The following is a 20150-nucleotide window of genomic DNA, read 5'->3' on the forward strand; positions in this document are numbered from 1 at the left end:
CAACATGTATATTTATTTGTTTTTGTAACCTTATTGAACATTGTTAAATATTCATTATGTATAATATTGATTATATTTTTTATTTTCAAAATATTAATTTTGAAACTTCAAAAGAAGCACAAACTATATACAGTCAGTTTTCTTCAATATGCACAATTTACTTACAGGCTGTTTGCCAGGAATACAAGCCTGTTGTCCTGCTCTGGACTTTCTTTGTTTTTCAGTAAATACACAGAAGGGCACTTACAAAGCATTTTCAAAACAGAGTCCCTGGTAGGATGGAACCAGCAAATTAGATGCTAGTTAACATGAGCAAGAAAAGAATTGCACGCCCACTGCTTGTGTGGCAGAAATACTGTAAATAGCAAGGTAAGGCGTTCAGTGCTTTTTCGTTGATAAACTTAAATAATGTTATTAACTATGCGCTTTACAAAACGCTTTAAATCGTAGTAGACTGTCACACTCCTCCTCTTTATCCTCCTTCTACCCCATTTCATTTTATTTTTTTTTTGTAATCCAAAATCACCACCAGAACTCCTGCAGCGAAATTGCTGCAGGGGAAGGTGGTCTCCTAACCTCTCCCCCCCTTCTTCATAGCTGACAGCTCCCTCTGGTGGGGCTCCGGCCACACTGACCCCTGCGGCCAAGCAGAGCTGACGGCAACCCCTGGTGAAGCAGTTCCGGCGACCCCAGGCAGCAGCAGACCCTCAGGAGGTGAACTCGGTAGGGAAGCCCCTGGCTATAGTAACAGTGAGAGCACCCTGCCACCGGTGGCTCCACAGGCAATGCGGAGCAGCAGGCAACCCCAGGCGACGCGAGGCAGGCATCCCCGAACGATGATGTGCAGGCATCCCCGAGCTCCTACTGCTCTGCTCCTGGTGGTGGAGGCAGAGGCAGCTCCGGCTGCTCGGCTCCTCGTGGTGGAGGCAGAGGCAGCTCTGGCTGCTCGGCTCCTGGCGGTGGGAGCCGCGTGTAGCCTCCTGGCGACGGAGGTGGGATCGGCGTGTAGTCTACCCTTGTTACACGGGTCAGGTGCGGCTCTCCCTCACTTGCAGGGGGCTGCTGCGGCTCTCCCTCACTTGCAGGGGGCGAAACCAGCAGGCATTCTTCCTCTGACTGCTGCGGCTCTCCCTCACTTGCAGGGGGCGAAACCAGCAGGCATTCTTCCTCTGCTAGTGGAGACGGGGACAGCAGGCATTCCTCCTCTGCTGGTAGGAGGTGGAAGACTGTCCCTCGGGCTTTGGATTCCCACGGTCTCCCTGTCTGGGCGCTGGATGCTCACGGTTACCCCGCCTGTGCGCTGGCAAGCTGGCATAGGGTCATCCCGACCAGTCGTGTCCCGCTTCCTCTGCTGATGGAGGTGGAAACAGCTGTCCCTTGGGCTTTGCATTCCTGCGGTCCCCCCCGTCTGGGAGCTGGACGTTCGTGGTCCCCCCGCCTGGGCGCATTCCTCCTTCTCCTCCTCATAGTGGCGGAAGGGACAGTTGGCGTACAGATGGTCCTGGTCGCAGAGGGGGCACCCCGGCGATGGCCTGTTATATTGCTGTGGATGTCAGACCATTAGGTGACACTCCTCCTCCCTATCCTTAACCTCTTTACCCTCCTTCCATCCCATTTTTATTTTATTTATTTATATATATATATATATATATATATATATATATATATATATATATATATATATATATATATATATATATATATATATATATATATATATATTTTTTTTTTTTTTTTTTTGTAATCCAAAAATCACTCTCCCCCACACACAAAAAAACAGCAGTCTCCCCCCCCCCCAAAAAACTGCGGTTCCTGCTCTGGTCTGCGTCTAGGGGGCGCTGGTAATCCCACTTCTCACACCACGTGTCACAAAGACGACTGTAGTGGGTCACGTCAGACCAGAACCAGGAACCAACACAGAATAAACAGAGAGACGTGGAGTTTGGTGAAGCCGAGCGTTTGGTTGCACTCAGCATTTAATAAATGAACAAACAGAAAACAAAAAGGTTGAAAGACAAACAAAAAACACAGGACACAGCACTTGAGGCCGACATAAATAGACAAACAAAACATACTAACCCTTAACAGACAGACAAACGAGTGGGTGAACAGACAAACACGGCGAGTTAAATTAATTTACTTTACGTTTTTTACTTTCTCCTCTCCACACCCGTTCTCCACTCACCAGACACACAACCCCAAGTGTGTGAAAACATGCTGTTTTTATGCAGCTGTACCGAGACTCTATTGCTACTCAATCATTCAATTGGCGTCTCGGTACAACTGCCCGTGAATTAATAAAGTGCAATTCCCCATGCTCATATTATTATATTTTACCTGCACGTGAAGTGCTGTGCAATTCTCGTGCCCAAATACAAACATACATTTTAAACACTAGTGCTTGTAACCTATATTACATTCCGTGTACCAATGACTATACACCAACATTAACACACTACATGCAACATACAACACAGAAATGCACATAATGGCGGGGCAACACTGCCAAATAGCCCTACAGGGATGTGACTCACATTTTCTTTTGCTGTTCGATCTGCTTCTCTTTTTTTTCATAGTACTCCATAATCTTCAATCTCTGAGTTTGTACGAGACGACCCTTCTCAATGTTAAACTCTTCTTCTGCCTGGATAAGAAAAAATGCACGAGGAAATGTAGAAAAGCATTGAATGAATGTGCATACTTTTAAACACTATATTCATATGGGTTCTGATCAAGCCTATGTCACATATATCTACTATATGTCAGCTCCTAATCTAATTTATATATATATATATTATATCTATATATATATATATATATATATATATATATATATATATATATATATATAATATATATATATATACATAATACATAATACAGCGCCTCATAATAGGTGACTACCCTAAATGAATAATTCTCAGTTGTGATTATTCAATCAGTAACAACATTTACAATAATTCACCTGTGTGTTGATGTCAAATTATTAAAAACTATCTAATAATGTAAGTGGATGCATTATCCAGTGTTTTGTGTTTTTGGTTTTTATCTTTTAAAAAATATTCCAGGAATTTTGAGTTTATTTTACATATATTAAAATAAGCATACAGTCGGTACAAAATAGTTTTTAATTGAAACATCGGTAAAAATTGGGGCAAAAAATCTCAGAAAAAAAAAAAACTTTACATCTGGAATATGTGGATGAGGAGCAGTTCTGGTTTCTGATTAGGTTTAATGTCCCTGGCATGTGTGATGAAGCAGAATCTGTGCAAGTCTAAGGCACATTTTCTCAAGTTAGCTGGTACTTTGCAAATGTTTGGGCAATCGCTGTCCTGACGGAAATAGTATCTACAGTTATGAAGGTATGAACATGACATCAGTACATAACAATCCAGGTTTATTCACCTTCAAATCATAAAAGCAAATTGACAACAAATGCATCAATATTTTCTATCAAATATTTACCATTACGATTGTCAGCGTTAGGCTGTGTGTTACTACAGACAGTACTGTCGCACAAAGTCATCAATACAAACCCCTCTGCAATAAACAGTGGCTGTCCAGCAGCACACATTTATGACAAACTCATTAACACAGTCACTCTGTGCTCTCTTTTTATTAAGGCGTGTGTAAAAGCCGCATAAATGGATTGCTTGTCTCTCAGTTCACTTTCTTGTTTTAGTTTAATGTGTTGCTTATTTTTCAGTATTTTCTTTTATTGTCAGTGTGAACATGTGCCTCACCTGACCCACTTCTGCTACTTTTGCTTTTTGCATACTTCGAAACATTTGTTTTCTTTTGAATATTCATAAACTGATTTACGTTCTCTCCATTCCTCATCCACTAAAAATATAATAATTTCGTGTCAGTATTTCAATTTAGTTTTTGATCAAACTAGTAGTTACTACGCCCAGCAATTGCCACATCTGACTTTGATTCCCTATATAAAATCAGGTGATATTAATGTGTTTGTGAAATGACAGAGAACCACTTTTGAATATTATCTGATCTCTGACATCTAAACGTCTGCTGTATCCACCTAGGATGAACAGTAGGGCTGTTTATTACCATGTCGGAATCAAAATAAAACAATTTTAATCAAAATATGTGCATTTCCTAGAAAACAGTACCAGGACAATATTGAATAATAGACAAAAAATGGGTATAAATCAGTAGAAACCGACATCCAGTAAAATCCTGTAATTTTTATGTAATATTCGAACTGGAAATGCGGAACACTAATTATCCACTGGCACGGGTGTCTGTAGAGAATACAGGCAAAGTGAACTTACCTTTGCATCAATTTCCTCAGCTTTCTCATTGGCCTCCTGCTCAATGAAGGCCATCATGTGTTTGATCTGTGAAAGCAAGACAGTTACAACCAGAATGGAAACAGAAGCTTAAAACAGAAAACCGTAAGACACTATTGACTCATTTCCACTGCATGGAAATTTCCACTGTACTCATTGAGCTTTAAAAGGAGGCAATTGATGCAATTTCCTGCTTTTAACCAACTAAAAAAAAAAAAAACCACAAAAAAAAAACCACACACACACACACACCACACCATGCTGCTGGTGTTGTCCCTGAAAATGACTTTGCATATTTTTGGAAGTATCCTCCTCAGACCCGAGGGCCCGTTTAGTTTTTTTTTTTTTCTTTCAATAAATTGTATTTTCTTGACCTTAGGCATTAGGTGAATTGAAAGAGGTCACTAATTTTTTTTTATTCACTTTTTGGAGCAATATATCCCTGTTCCAACCAGACCCTTCATTTCATTCACCCTGCTGGAGGTCAACTAAATGATGAAGAATCTGATGGCATGGATTGGAAGAGCCAAGGTTGCCTCCCCCTGATTTAAAGGAATAAATTGGTCATACTTTAGTGTTTCCAAAGATTAACAGAAACACTGTTTAATACAATAGAAACCACACCAGGGGGCTCATTGTTGGGTAAAGGCTGCATTTAAATGCATTTTAGGATCCAGCAAAAAACCTACAGCTTATGATGTATAGTGAAAATCCAAACATCCATTTAGATGGATACTGGGATTGAGGAGGATAAAGTAGTAACTAACTGTCCTTGCCCATCTGAACCTCTCCATCATCTCAATAGATATGTGAAAAACATGAGCAGTGGTTGAGAAGAGGAAGAATTACATAGAAGTATATAGGTACCTACAGTTCTGGAGGTAAAATAAAAGGGTTCATTTACATTGGGAAGATGAATAATCAATGGTGACAGAGAATCATAGAACACACTTGTGTACAAAAAAAAAAAAGACACCATCTCAAAAAGCTAGTAGCCTCTGCAATTAATCTGACCAGAAAATCATAGAATACAGCTACGAACTACATTTAAAAGCAATATTTCAAAGTGTGTGGTGTTCAGCAACTACAGTAGCCATATTGGATCAAGGGGAAGGGTAACATTTTGCCTGGTTTACGGGACAGGAGCGGCAGAAAAAAAAATATATAAAAAGGAATATTTTAGGTAGCTCTCTGACACTGCTGGGGGCCACACCAAACATCCTCGCGGGCTGCATTTGGCCCGCACTTTGGGAACCCCTGGTTTAAACAAACCACTTACACTGTAGTAATGGCTTTCTGCATGAGGTATTAATTATGTTACTACATTATGTGTGTGTCTTTTATAGTTAAGCTGTTTTTAAACATTATGTTTAAATTGTGTGTGAAGGTGCTTTTATAGTCGTTTTAATGCAGTACTGTCCAAGTTTTGAATTCTCACATTACACGTGGCTGACCCTGAGACAGGGGGAAGGTGTATTAAGACAAAATGGAAGTGCCCTGCTCAATGTAGCATGTGGCGGACAATAAGGACAGACTGCACTGCCCCACTTTCCCAAAGAGGAAGTATGTGGCAAGCTCAATGTGTGTGATGAGAGAGGGGCTACCTCAATTATTGGACAGAAACCAGTCGGGTTGAAGACAGAATCTATAATTGTTTACAAAAGGTATAAATAATCAAACATTGTAAAGTCTTTTCATCTCTTTCGAATCGACTCCATGGATATCCGTGTTATCTGATACAAACGTATGTACTGAGCTGTACTGAGGCCTTGTCCGAAGTCAGTTTAAATCTTGTGCTTAGGATTGTATTGGAGGTATACCTTTCTTGTATATAAAGTGTTTTTGAATCAAAAACCATTTGTCAGCTTAATTCTCAAAGATGTTCTCAATTTTCTGTTAACACAAAAAGGTTAAAACAAACAAGTAAAGTTAGATTTACAGCCCTAGATATGACCGATTTAAAAATACAAAATTTAAAAACATAGAACAGATTTTTTTTTTTTTGTGTAGTAAAAGATTACAATCAGTAAGAACATAAGAAAGTTTACAAACGACTATTATTAACACAATCTTGCTCCAGATTTGCAAGAGTCCACTGTATTGAACTTTCTACCATCAGCCCTGTTAAAGCCCTGAAGCTTACTGCCTTTACATGGGTGCTCTGGAGCCCAGATCTATGTGACGACATGTAGAATCGGACAGTTTACTGCAGGGTTGTCTAATCACAGTCCTGGAGAGCCATTCCACTCCAGGTTTAACAGGTAAATGTTGTAATACAGTACTTACTTGAGGGATTGGATTATGTTTTAACCTGTTCAATTAAACAATTTAGACCAGGCGTGGAAGGGCCAAATTTCGCCACCTGTGGTTTATTGAATGGGGCTCAGAGTGTTATGTACTGGACTTAAGAGTGTTAGTTATTTGCTGCCACCTACTGGTAGTATTAGCCTAGCTCATGGAGCAGGCGCAGTCTTCAGTGAATGCGAGGCAGGAACAATAAAGAAACTCACTGTTGTTGAACCAGAGCACCGTGTCCATCTGCATGCATTTTATATATATATATATATATATATATATATATATATATATATATATATATACACACACACACACACACACACACACACACACACACACAGAGCTCTGGAAAAATTGAGACCACTGCAAAATTATCAGTTTCTCTGGTTTTACTATTTATAGGTATGTGTTTGGGTAAAATGACCATTTGTTTTATTCTATAAATTACTGACAACATTTCTCCCAAATTCCAAATAAAAATATTGTCATTTAGAGCATTTATTTGCAGAAAATGACAACTGGTCAAAATAACAGAAAAGATGCAGTGTTGTCAGACCTCAAATAGTGCAAAGAGAATAAGATCATATTCATTTTTAAACAACACAATACTAATGTTTTAACTTAGGAAGAGTTCAGAAATCAATATTTGGTGGAATAACCCTGATTTTCAAGCACAGCTTTCATGCGTCTTGGCACGCTCTCCACCAGTCTTTCACATTGATGTTGGGCGACTTTATGCCGCTCCTGGCGCAAAAATTCAAGCAGCTCGGCTTTGTTTGATGGCTTATGACCATCCATCTTCTTCTTGATCACATTCCAGAGGTTTTCAATGGGGTTCAGGTCTGGAGATTGGGCTGGCCATGACAGGGTCTTGATCTGGTGGTCCTCCATCCACACCTTGATTGACCTGGCTGTGTGGCATGGAGCATTGTCCTGCTGGAAAAACCAATCCTCAGAGTTGGGGAACATTGTCAGAGCAGAAGGAAGCAAGTTTTCTTCCGGGACAACCTTGTACTTTGCTTGATTGTGTTCCAGTCTTCTGTATTTTCATCAAAGCAGTCAAGTCATCCTATAATCGTCGCCATTTCCTCCTTCTGTATGTAGTCTTCTTCACAAGTGATGTATTGCAGAAATATAAATGATTCATTTTTAGAGATTCTTTTTTCATATGCAGCGGAAATAAAAAAAAAGCCTTAAACCTGATTAGACTTGTTTTAAAATGTTGTGGTAAATGATGGATTTGTTTGTTTTCATAACCTAGATATGTTTTCATAATCTAGATAATCTCCTAACAGTTTCACTATTTCATTCTACAGCTCCAAAAGAAAATCAAGAATAAATGGCAGAAGACATTCATGCATACGTGCATAAGTATCAAGGGGGTAACTCCAGTTATCATGTGTGTGTGGGTGTTGCATGTTGCTACAACTGTTTAATGTGTGTGTATTGTTTTTATCATTTTTCTTTTGACATCCTGACCACTTTTTACACTATTAAATTGCAGCCCACTGATCATCCTCCATCCTACTGATCAACACGTATGTATGATGAGGGTGATGGGAAATGTAGTTCTGAAGTTCTTCTGAAGGGTACATTTAAAGCCATCTTGGAAAGCACAGTTGACAGCAATTTAATAGTACACAAAAGTGGCCAGGATGTCAAACAAATGTAAATAAAAACAATACACACACACACACACACACACCTTACTTAAATAGTTTTAGCAACATATAACACACACAAAAAAATGTGTTACCCTTAAAGTAATGTTTAATAAAGTAATTATTAATGTTAAGTATTGTTTGTAATTAAACCATGTTTTTAATAATTCAAGTTTCTGCTTTCTGCCGTTTTATAAACCCCATTTTATTATATGTGAACATGTTCTACAATTTACAAATAAATACAGTAATTGGGGGGGAAAAAAGTGTTATTACTGTTGACATATATACGTATTACAAAAATATTGACGTACACCCTTCAGTGGTAATGTATTCATACTGTAGTAGAGTAACAAATGTAATAGAGAAAGGTACTTCAGTCATCCTTCAGTAACAATACATGCTGCAGTTGAGAACTGCAATGGTAAATTAATGCTGCAGTAGAGAAACTGCAATTGTACTACAGTAGAGAAACTGTAATTGTACTACAGTAGAGAAACTGCAATGGTACTGCATTCATACTGCTGTAGAGAAACTCCAATGGTACTGCATTCATACTGCTGTAGAGAAACTGCAATGGTACTGCATTCATACTGCTGTAGAGAAACTGCAATGGTACTGCATTCATACTGCAGTAGAGCAACTGCAATGGTACTGCATTCATACTGCAGTAGAGCAACTGCAATGGTACTGCATTCATACTGCAGTAGAGCAACTGCAATGGTACTGCATTCATACTGCTGTAGAGCAACTGCAATGGTACTGCATTCATACTGCAGTAGAGCAACTGCAATGGTACTGCATTCATACTGCTGTAGAGCAACTGCAATGGTACTGCATTCATACTGCTGTAGAGAAACTGCAATGGTACTGCATTCATACTGCTGTAGAGAAACTGCAATGGTACTGCATTCATGCTGCAGTAGAGAAACTGCAATGGTACTGCATTCATACTGCAGGGCATAAACAATGATAAGGTACTATACTGTTGAAGGTTATTTGCAATATGGCAAAGAATACTGCAGTAATGAAGTAAAAAAATACTGCAGTAGTACTGCAGTATAGATGCAATATTTTGGACACAGTTATGCTGCAGTACTATTAAAATACTGCAGTATAACTGAGTCCAGAATATTGCATTTATACTGCAGTACTACTGCAGTATTTTTTTTACTTCATTACTTCAGTATTTTGAGCACTTCCTCACAGCACATGACATACCAGCAGAAAGGCAAGTAGCGGCTTTATTAAATGTGATGGGGGGGGACGGGGGGACGGACATACAGCTTGTTAAGGAGTTTAAAAGCGCACAAAAAACCTGGTGTTAAAAGCTGTAATGAAACAGTACACACACTGCAGGGACATTTTCCCCCCTAAGGTTTTGTTTTCACAGATGTAATCAAGAAGAGGGAGAGTCTGTTGTACAGTATATAGCAGTGTTAAAAAAAAATTAAGAGCACTGTGAGTTTGGCACACATCTTAATGATACATTAAGAGATAGATTGGTATGTGGCTTGAGAAAGGAAGTGATCCAGAAATGTCTTATCTTTAGCGGAATTGACGTTCAAGAAAACAGCAGAGATTGCTGCATCAATGGAGATGGCTGCTATAGAATCTCCACAACTAAAACACTTCGCCGAATATAAATAAGCTCACATTGACACAGAGAACCAAGTCCAGGGATGTCACCAGACCCGGGCTTTCGGGGCTTTAGGCCTGAATGATTTTGGCTCAGCCCCGAGTCTTTTGTGCTGTGCGATTAAAACTGGGCTGCATTCTACAGTCTGGCTGGAACGTTACACTGCAATGTATAGGCCTGCTATCATCAAGAGCCCCAGGAGTCGGAGATGGAGTCGTTTTCCAAAGTACAAAATCTATTTCGGCGTGCGTGCGGGCAAAGAAGGCTGCGACTTTGTGAGGGAGAGACAGAGTGCAAGATGGGAAGGAGAACCTGAGGTAAAGTTGCTAGCTAACTAGCTAGCTACTACTATGGCTAATTTTCATAAAAACAATGTGTTTTGTTGCCCATGAGGAGTTATTGACCTCACAGTAAGCTCAATTCGAGTAGCTAAGCTAACATTAACATGCTGACTTAAAAGCTGCACTGACTGTTAGCTGTTACTGCTGCTAACATTTAGCTAGATAGCTAGTTAACATTATGAGCAGAGTTTTGACAGTAATCGATTAGCTGAACACTGAATCCAACTGCTACTCGGAAATATGCCAAAACTTGCTAATAAAGCTAGCTAGATAGTAGCTAGCTAACTTGAGGGGCGATGCTGGCTAACAAGAATTTTGGTAACATTAGCTCAACCATCTCAGGGTTTGACAATAACCAACCAGTAGAGCGTGCAAGTTTGGCCAGTACTTATGAAGCACCACAGGCTCAACTGGGCCGGTTACATTTAACTAGTATAATATATGTAGTGCATATGACTTCCGTTTCATGAATCCAGGAAAACAGGCCAGTGTGTCAAAAAGGTGATAATTTAATTTACAAACCATTTTTTAAAAACATAATTACGAACTAATCCTAACTTTCCCGCCGCGCGTCATATTTGTTGTACAGTCAATCTGAGACTGCGTACCGAAGTGCTGTGCATGTACTCATTACCGCGCCATATCTTTTACAAATCGGGTTTTCTACAACTAAGCAACCAATAAGCCAAAAGAAAAGCACTGAAATCAATAAATCATAAAGAATGTAATTATGAAAAAATATGAAGACCAACATTTGGAGTGGAGGCTTCATTATGACAGAGAAAAAACGTTTTGCCTTGTTTGGCGTCAGTTTCCCAGACTTAAGGATAAAACAGCAGCTTTATTTGTTGTGAATTCAACATTTAGTTTACATAATATCCAGTCTGTAAGATGTCTCCATGGATACCCAGATACGCAGTCGAATTGTCAAACTTTTTTATTCAGGATCCGATGTGTTCAGGTCAAAAATGCTGTTCACAATCTTTCCAGGACTCACTGGACTCAAGATTGCGCTGACTTGGGAGAGGCTACACAACAGCAACAATGCTCTGAGAAGGATTGTTATTTTGTATTATGAATATCGTTTTAATAGTGTTTATTTGGATTAGGAATGGGAATTTCAAATAGGGTGCAATCTTTTTGTGTATTCAATTATACAAACTGTGATCCCTTACGCTACCAAGAGTAAAAGGCAAATGCGTGTGCACAAGCAGACAGCAATACAGTGTAAGCTGGTAAAGTTTAGCCGGGTTCACAAAGTGTACAAACAATGTACAAGATGAGATTTCTTCGCTCTGTACCCTATTTCCTTAGGTACAACATTTTCCTTTTGTTTACCGAATTCAAATACACAGAACTCAATGAGCAGCAACGTCACAGTGAGTATCTCTTAAAGCAACAGTAGCATAATATTGCGCAAACCACCAAATCATTTTTGCTGTAGTGTATTCAGAATAAAATAACACATACCGTATAGCAACCTAAATATTCCACATCTGTTTAATTATAATAAAAACTTAAGCTTAGTGTAAATACTGTAACCTGGCCAAAATAAAAATACATTCCAACATTACAATAGCTTAACATTACTAAGTACAACTAGCCATCAAGTACTGACAGAGGAATCTAAGTTACTTTGTTTATCCAATAACCTGTAAATAATTCAAAACAGGGATACCTGGTTGTACTTTTAATGGTCAGTGCAAATGTTGCCGTTACTCCATCCATTCACAAAGTCAACAGTAGATGTTTTACATTGAACTACAGTCCAGAGTTAAAAAAAAATCTCCAAGCATCTTGTATTTTCTTATAGTCACTGCATTGCTGTGCTTAACATTTAGTATGTCTTTATATTCATCATAACGTTAAATTACCTTTCCAATTTCAATGTTACCCAAGTTTGGATTACTTCTTACAGCACTTGCTAAATGGCTGAAGTAACACATATTGAAAGTCTTTGTTTAGCCATTTTCTTTTGAGACATGGACTCTCTTTGGTTACCATACACAGTTAATAACATACTGAAAATAAAAATCATGAAAAAACAAATATATTGGGCCAGATAAAATTGCATCCGGGCCAGTAAAAACACGAGCTCAGTGGCCCGAGGGGCCAGTAGTTAAACATCTAAACGTAGAGCCCTACATCTGCTAATAAAACAGCTGGATAGCCGAGTTAACTTTGTTTTTCCAACTTAGCTATAGAAGTTGGACATACGGAATTTCTTCAGAAAGAGTGCGACAGATGCAGCTACTCAAACACAGAGAGGGTTGTTCTGTTTGGAGGAGTAAGTGAATAGATTTTGTGTGCATGTCTGTGTGTGTTTAAAATAAAATTGCAAATGCACTGATATTATTCCGCCTCTACATAGAGAGACGGAGGCCCACAAAGGACAGAAACAGAGAGAGGAGCAGACAGGAGAAAAGAGAGAGAGGAAACACAGATATTGTGGATAGTGATAGGCTAACACGGTTGAATATTCATCAGGCTTAAGAATGAGTGAACTGCTATCATTAAGGAACAGAAATTAGCCCAGATTTTGCTTTTAGCTCAGTTCAGGTAAATATATTTGTCAGTTAAAAGTCAAGTTAAAACTTGCCCACTATCCACAGCAGCAATTCGGAATGCAAAAAAGAGCTTTCCAGTCAGGCTGTTTCGAAACTTTTCATTGGCTGGAATATTCTGTTAGCACAAACGCAGCGTTTTGCTTCGCATGTTGCCAATTTGGGAAAGGAAAGAGAGATTAATTGATAACCACCAGATTCTAAAATTGGAAGATAGCACCGGACACTTTCCGTGAACACGAGGGCACATCCTCACACAAAAACAAACAACGTGCTTTCATGGCAATGCTACACTACCTGTGCTACACGTGGAAACATAGCAGAACAGCTGCAAGTCGCAAATGTCAACGAAATAGCAGAGAGAAGAGTATATCTTAGGCGACTGGTATCCATAGCAATGCTCCTAGGAAAACAAACCATCCCATTCCGTGGTAATAACGAAGCAGAAACAAGTAGTAATCAAGGTAATTTCCTTGAGGTTATGAAATGCCCCTACTCTACAGTTATAATACAAGCCTGTTGCTAATATGAGTTACACAGATAGATAACAGTGACAGAGCCAGCGACAGGGCTATCTAAAGTTGGCTATAAATGCATTGATTACCAAAAACTTTGTGCTGGACAGTCAATCAAGGTGTCTTCAAAAAGTAAGTGATTATCAATGACATGGTCACCCTTCCAAACTTGAGTTTTCATCAAACCCAGAATCAATGGATTTGAATCATGCTCAAGTCTAGCTGTGCGTGTGCTGCCTGGTTGGATCGGGCTGGTGTTTCTGGTGTTGTGGTTGTATGTACTTCCTTCTGATACGGCACGTCAATGTGGTTGTGCAGGTACCAAGTTTAGCGCCAGAAGAGCTCGCTGTGCAATGGGACTCGGCGCTGTCACTATTACTAAGGTCAGAGCTTTCTGATCTGTTGTGGTGTGGTGGGGGTCTACCCTAGTCTTTTACAATGTAGTCCCACGCTTGTTCTCCATCCTTCAAGTTTCGGCATTTTTTTGCTCTCAAAACTCACTAAAATGCACAGATTTGTATTATGGAGTCCAAAATTCTCGGGTATGAAATCCCCGAACCCCCGTCGGGGGGTTAGGACTCTCGCCTCCTCTCGTCACCGAGGCAGGAATCGCTAATGGTAACAATATAGCTAAGAGCTATATTACATATGTAACCCCCCCAGCCCCAGGTCTTCAGGGCTGAGCCCCGAATGTTCTGAAACTCTGGTGACATCCCTGAGCAAGTCGATTAGTAATTGCTGGCATTGCGGTAAGGATAACCACAGCGAAAGAAAGCTTGTTTAAAAGAAAAGGACTGGCGTTGTTCTGGCAAGAAGGGTCACATAGAACGCGTTTGCAGAATGAAAGTATGAAAAGAGAACAGCAGAGTAGTAAGCTGAGGAAGAAAAGTATGCAGTACGTGGAAGTAAAGGAATCAAGTGATGATGCTGACACAGATACCGAATTGGCTTTGAATGTGCTTACTCTTAAAAGGTGAAACGGCCAAGGGAAAACCTTTGAAAATGGAATGGGGTACTGGTGCTGCAGTGTCCTTGATATCAAAGAAAATGTATGAAGACAAGCCAAGTAATTTTCCCTTGCAACATACAAAGGTAGTGTTGATAACTTACACTGGAGAAGCAGTTTTGCCTCGTGGAAAAATTAATGTACAGGTGAAACTCAGTGGTCAAATGGAGCTACTGCAGCTATATGTTGTTCAGGGTGATTACCCACCTCTGTTTGGTAGGGAATGGGTTAAGAACATTAATCTGAACTGGCAGGAAATAAAATTCTTAACTCAGCCAAGCAATTTGGAAGCAGTTCTGATTAAACATAGGTTTGTATTCAGAAAGGAACTGGGCACAATGAAGGGAATTGAGGCCAACATAACTGTGAAACCTGACAGCAAAGTTTTGCCAAAAATGCACTGTACCATATGCAATCAAGCAGTGGATGATGAGCTGACCCTGATTGTTAGAATATGGAATAGTGTCACCAGTGCATTTCAGTGATTGGGCAACACTGATTGTACCTGTTATCAAGAAGGATGGCACAGTGAGGCTATGTGGCTACTTCAAGGTTACTGTAAACCCTGCTCTATGTATTGAGCAGTATCCAAGCCCTCGCATCGAAGATTTGTTTGCTTCTCTAGTGGGAGGTCAATGCTTTAGTAAGTTGGATTTGTCCAATTCCTACTTGCAAATGATAGTGGAAGAGCAATCTAGGAAGTACCTAACTATTACAACACAGAAAGGTCTGGACTGTTACAACCACTTTCCTTTTGGTATTGCTTCAGCTCCTGCAATTGTTCCAGAGGGCCATGGACCAAATATTAAATGGACTGTCTGGGGTTCATTGCTACCTTGATGATATACTGGTAGAAACAAGACTGAACATCTTAACAATCCGGATGCTGTTTTGCAACACCTGAAAGAGTATGGCCTGCGTGTTCAGAAGGACAAGTGTGAGTTTAAGCAATCATTGGAGTATCTGGGACACATCATTGATGCTATGGGCTTACACAAGTCACCTGGAAAGGTTACAGCTATCAGGGATGCGCCTACACCAGAAAGTGTGAGCCAGTTGTGATCGTTTCTAGGACTGTTAAACTACTATAGGAGATTTATACCTAACCATTGTAAGCCCACTAAATGCGTTAGTGTCAAGGAAAGCAATGGCAGTGGACTAATGACTGTGAAAGGTCATTTATGATGGCTAAGGAACAGTTAGTGTCAGAGGTTATAACTCACTATGCCGGAAACCTTCCAATTACCCTTGCTTGCGATGCCTCACCATATGGAGTGAGGGCGGTTATTTCTCAAGTTCTTCCTGGTGGAGAAGAAAGACCAACTGCGTTTGCAACCAGGACTCAGTAAAGCTGAACAGAAGTATGCGCAAATCGAGAAGGAGGCTCTTGGAATAGGATTTGGTGTATGGAAATTCCAGCAATACTTCCAAGGCAGGAAGTTCACATTATTCACAGACCACCGACCCCTCCCAACCATTTTTGGCCCAAAGAAGGGAATTCCATCATTCGCAGAAGCCAGACTGCAACGGTGGGCTTTACTGTTCTCTGCTCATACGTACGACATTGAATACAGGAAAGTCTCCAATACTGGAAATGCTGATGGACTGTCAAGATTACCATGAACGTGACACAAAGACAAAGCTGAAACAGTTGACATGTTTTATTGCAACCAAATGGAACAGCGACTGGTGAAATGTGCTGAAGTGAGAAAAGAAACTAGAACTGATCCTACACTGTCTCAGATTCTAGATAAAGTCTTAAAAAGGCGGGCTAGAAGCCAAACCTGCTGTAAAGACATCATTCTACACAAGGCACCACAAACTGTCTGTGTACCAAGGGTGCTTAACGTGGGGTATCCATATTCTCATACCTGCAAAGTTAAGAAGCAGTATTGGATATGCTACATGAAGGACATTCTGGAGTAGTCAGAATGAAGGCCATAGCAAGGGAGTTACATCTGGTGGCCTAGAATAGACACACAAATTGAGGAGAAGGCAAAATCTTGAACATCATGTCAACCTGTCCAAAACATGCCAAGTCGTGCACCTCTCCACCCATGGGTATGGCCAAGTAGACCATGGCAACGTATTCATGTTGATTTTGCAGGTCCTTTTAAAACAGACAAATGTTTCTCACTCGAAGTGACCTGAAGTTTTCATACTGGAATCCACCACTGCGGCGAAGACCATTCAGGTTCTGAGAGGACTATTCAGTCACTATGGTATTCCAGAACAGCTTGCAAGTAACAGTGGCCCACAGTTCATCTCCAGAAAATTTGAAGCATTCTTGAAAACCAATGGTGTAAAACATATCAGGTCTGCTTCATACCATCCAGCAACTAATGGTTTGGCTGAACGCTTTGTTCAAACCATGAAGCATGCACTCAAGTCAAAGGAAAGTACTACCACTAGTAAAAAACGAGAATTTTTTACTTGTGTATAGAAACACTCATGAACAGATGAATCTCCAGCAATGTTGTTTTTGAAACGCAAGCTGCGCACACAATTGGATCTGCTAAAAACCAGATGTCTTTACATGTTGAAAAAGAATCAGGAGTTGCAAATAGCACAACGACAAAAGAGTGCGAAGGACAGACAGACAGTTTCATGTCAGACAGGCAGTGCTTGTGCGGGAATATCGTAAGGGAGACTAATTGATTCCAGGAGTTGTTACTGCTAAAACTAGATCTGTGTCATACACTGTGGATGTGGGAACTGAAATGTCTTGGCGATGTCATGCTGACCAGCTACTGGATTGTGCTGACACCCATCAGAATGAAGATCCTGCAACAGAAATATTACCAACCCTGACAGAGACTATTGAGGTTTACACAGCATGTTCACCAACTGCAAACACAACTTCCAAGAGGGTCACTGCGGCTGAAACCAATGCTAAGGAACTTTTGTTTCCACCTTCAACAAACCAAGAAGTACACATGGCAGAAGCGTCACCAAATGCTGTTGAGAGACGCTATCCTGTTAGGATTAAGAAAGCTCCCAAACTTTTGACTTTTTAATTATTAAAATAACGAAGACTTGCATGTTAAAATTAGTTCAGTAGTATACAGAGAGCAAGCCAGAAGAAGGGGGCAGAATAATCCTCTAGCTAGCTTGAGGCATGAGGCTGTCCACTTTCTGCCTGGAGTTATGCAGATGATTCAATTTGTGACAACATTTAACAGGAAGGAAATGTTATGTATTGGATTTAACAAGTTATTTGCTGCCACCTATTGGTAGTATTAGCCTAGCTCACTGAGCAGGTGTAGTCTTCAGTGTATGCGAGGTGGGAACACACACACACCCCCTACAGAATTAGTATTAATGTTATTAGATATAACACAGAGGAACTGGAATAGACTGGGAGGGGACATACAGTTATGTATAGATGTAAAGACTGACAGAAAGGGCCAATTCTGGTACTTGCAACAACTTCCGTAACTAATAACACTATGTAACACAATTTTTGTACCTGGGTAGTAAGTGTTATTTCCTAATTGCTTATGCCTCAAAAGTATAGAAAATGGCTATTATTCCCCACAAACTTTGCTTTTGTGACCAGGACAGTGATATTTCAAAATATCACTATTTCCAATGTAAATACAGTATAATCATAAATCTCAAGAAACTACTCACTTCTAAATCTTTTGTAGTCATTTTTTTATTACTTTAGTATAAATACACGTTAATTTGGATTCATATGTTGTTTTTTTCTGACTATGTGAAAAAAAAGACACACATTTGCCCGTTTTCCCATTGGAAATAGTGATATTTCATTTAAAATGTATTTCTATACTCTCAATAACTTCTACTACAGAAAGTCTTAACCAGCACAATTGGATGCGGTTCTCTAGATAGTATGCGAGTCGGTCACTTTAGCTTGGAATAGTAGCATATGTATTAATCATAGGAATAATAAACTCTACCAGTCATACTGTTAGATGCGATCCTTCCTGCCATCCGATGATTGATTAACACCCCCTTATGCTTTCTGTATGGTATCATGTGATCTGTTGGTGGTGCTCCCTGTCATCACATGTGCCACAACCATTTTTATATCATGTATGTTGTGCATTCATAGGAATAATGCATTAACTGCTACAGCATGCCATACCAATTTAACTAAGTTTTTAACAGAATCATATACCGTATATATACCGAGAAGCCTGTCACTAAATAAAAACCATGAGCTGACTGGTGTATTTGTTGCCTGTTTGTTTTACTGCTGGATTGTTAAAGAAGTATCCCTGAATAGATAGTTGCAAACATATGCAAATGATTGCTTAAACAGTTTTGTGATAAGTAAAACAAAATTGTGTATTAGAAGTGTTAGACATAACACTTATGGTAATGCAAAAACAAGGAGGCTGTGTGGTCCAGTGGTTAAAGAAAAGGGCTTGTAACCAGAAGGTCCCCAGTTTAAATCCCAGCTCACTCACTGCCTGACCTTAAGCAAGTCACTTAACCTCCTTGCGTTCGGTCTTTCGGGTGAGACGTTGTTGTAAGTGACTCTGCAGCTGATGCATAGTTCACACACCCTAGTCTCTGTAACTCGCCTTGGATAAAGGTGTCTGCTAAATAAACTAATAATAACAACAACAAAACTGGAACTCTGAACTTTACACCTTACTCTTGAACTACCAGCATGCAGCTTCTCATTCTTCATGGATCTAAACAGCAGGCCTTTATGCTGACTTCTGCAGTCACCTTGTCTTTATTTGACACTACAAACACGCAGCAGATAAAATAATGTTATTCGTTTGGATAGTACTTATAAATTGACTACGCGCGAATGTAATTATAATATCACACAGACTGTATATGCTAACAAACAGTTTAATAGAGCAGTGCTGAAACTAGTTACACTTTTTTTAAAAGATAGGTACAGTTTAAATAAGTCTATTTAAACGTAGTAACTCCCCTTTATAGTCACAGAGTTAGCTACGTTATTTGTATTATGCAGGCTGTGTAAGCACCAGTGGTCATCAGTTTTGCATTATTTTGAAAGTGCATGCTTCAGCAGTTCAACACTTACACTACTAATGTATTTCTACAACGTGAACTTTCGGTATTATAAAAATGAGATGTACTTTTAAAACATATCTCAAAATAATGCAAAATTCAGCATGACCCCGTACTTAATACTTTTAGAGGCGTCGTGAGTCAGCATGAAGGCGCAGAGCAGCTGAAGGTTCAATTACTTCCGGATTGGCTAAAGTCTGAGCGCAGTGAAGTACAGAAATATTCTGATTTTGAGGTGGCTGATGATGGAATAGTAAAACAATATAACAAGACCTTGTTTTTCTCCATGGATATTGTGAAGCAAAGAACCACCAAGTTAAAGTAAGTTATTGCTTTCCAATATCAGTCTATATATGTTTGATATTGCAATTGTTATTATATTACCTGTGTTTTGGAAGACTGATCTTACCGATATCGAAATATATACAGGATATCGATCTACAATTTTCAGATCGTTGCCCACTCCTAATACATACATGGGTTAAACACAAAACGCTACCATGCCCTTGCAAAATAAGTGATACTCAATGTTAAAAAATGTAATTATCTATTCCATAAAACTACTCACTATGAACCAACTTACACCTTAATTTATAGTACTTAAAACAGTCAAAAGGTCATGTGCTGTGACTGTCCCCAATGGTGTATAGTAATAAAAACTCTGATTAACTTAATCTTTCATGCTTTAAAAATGCTAGTTAAGGATCTAATTCTAATTCTACATGGATATACTGTGCTACTATAAGACACAGTGCTAAAAAAATCATATTTACAAAAAGTATTATCAAAAAAGGTTG

At 39.5% G+C, this 20150-nt stretch overlaps 1 protein-coding gene across 1 annotated transcript in view; it reads right to left on the reverse strand.

The window, feature by feature from the left end:
• LOC121318607 (V-type proton ATPase subunit E 1-like) overlaps window positions 1-20150 on the reverse strand; it is a 40685-nt gene that overhangs the window by 11605 nt on the left and 8930 nt on the right. The window contains exons 2-3 of the mRNA XM_041255471.1: window positions 4293-4358; window positions 2535-2644 (exon numbers count right to left, since the gene is read on the reverse strand). Of these exons, the coding sequence (XP_041111405.1) occupies window positions 2535-2644; window positions 4293-4358 (176 nt within the window). The remainder of the gene's footprint in view (window positions 1-2534; window positions 2645-4292; window positions 4359-20150) is intronic.

The sequence above is a fragment of the Polyodon spathula genome, chromosome 7 (assembly GCF_017654505.1).
Source record: "Polyodon spathula isolate WHYD16114869_AA chromosome 7, ASM1765450v1, whole genome shotgun sequence".
Lineage (NCBI taxonomy): Eukaryota > Metazoa > Chordata > Actinopteri > Acipenseriformes > Polyodontidae > Polyodon > Polyodon spathula.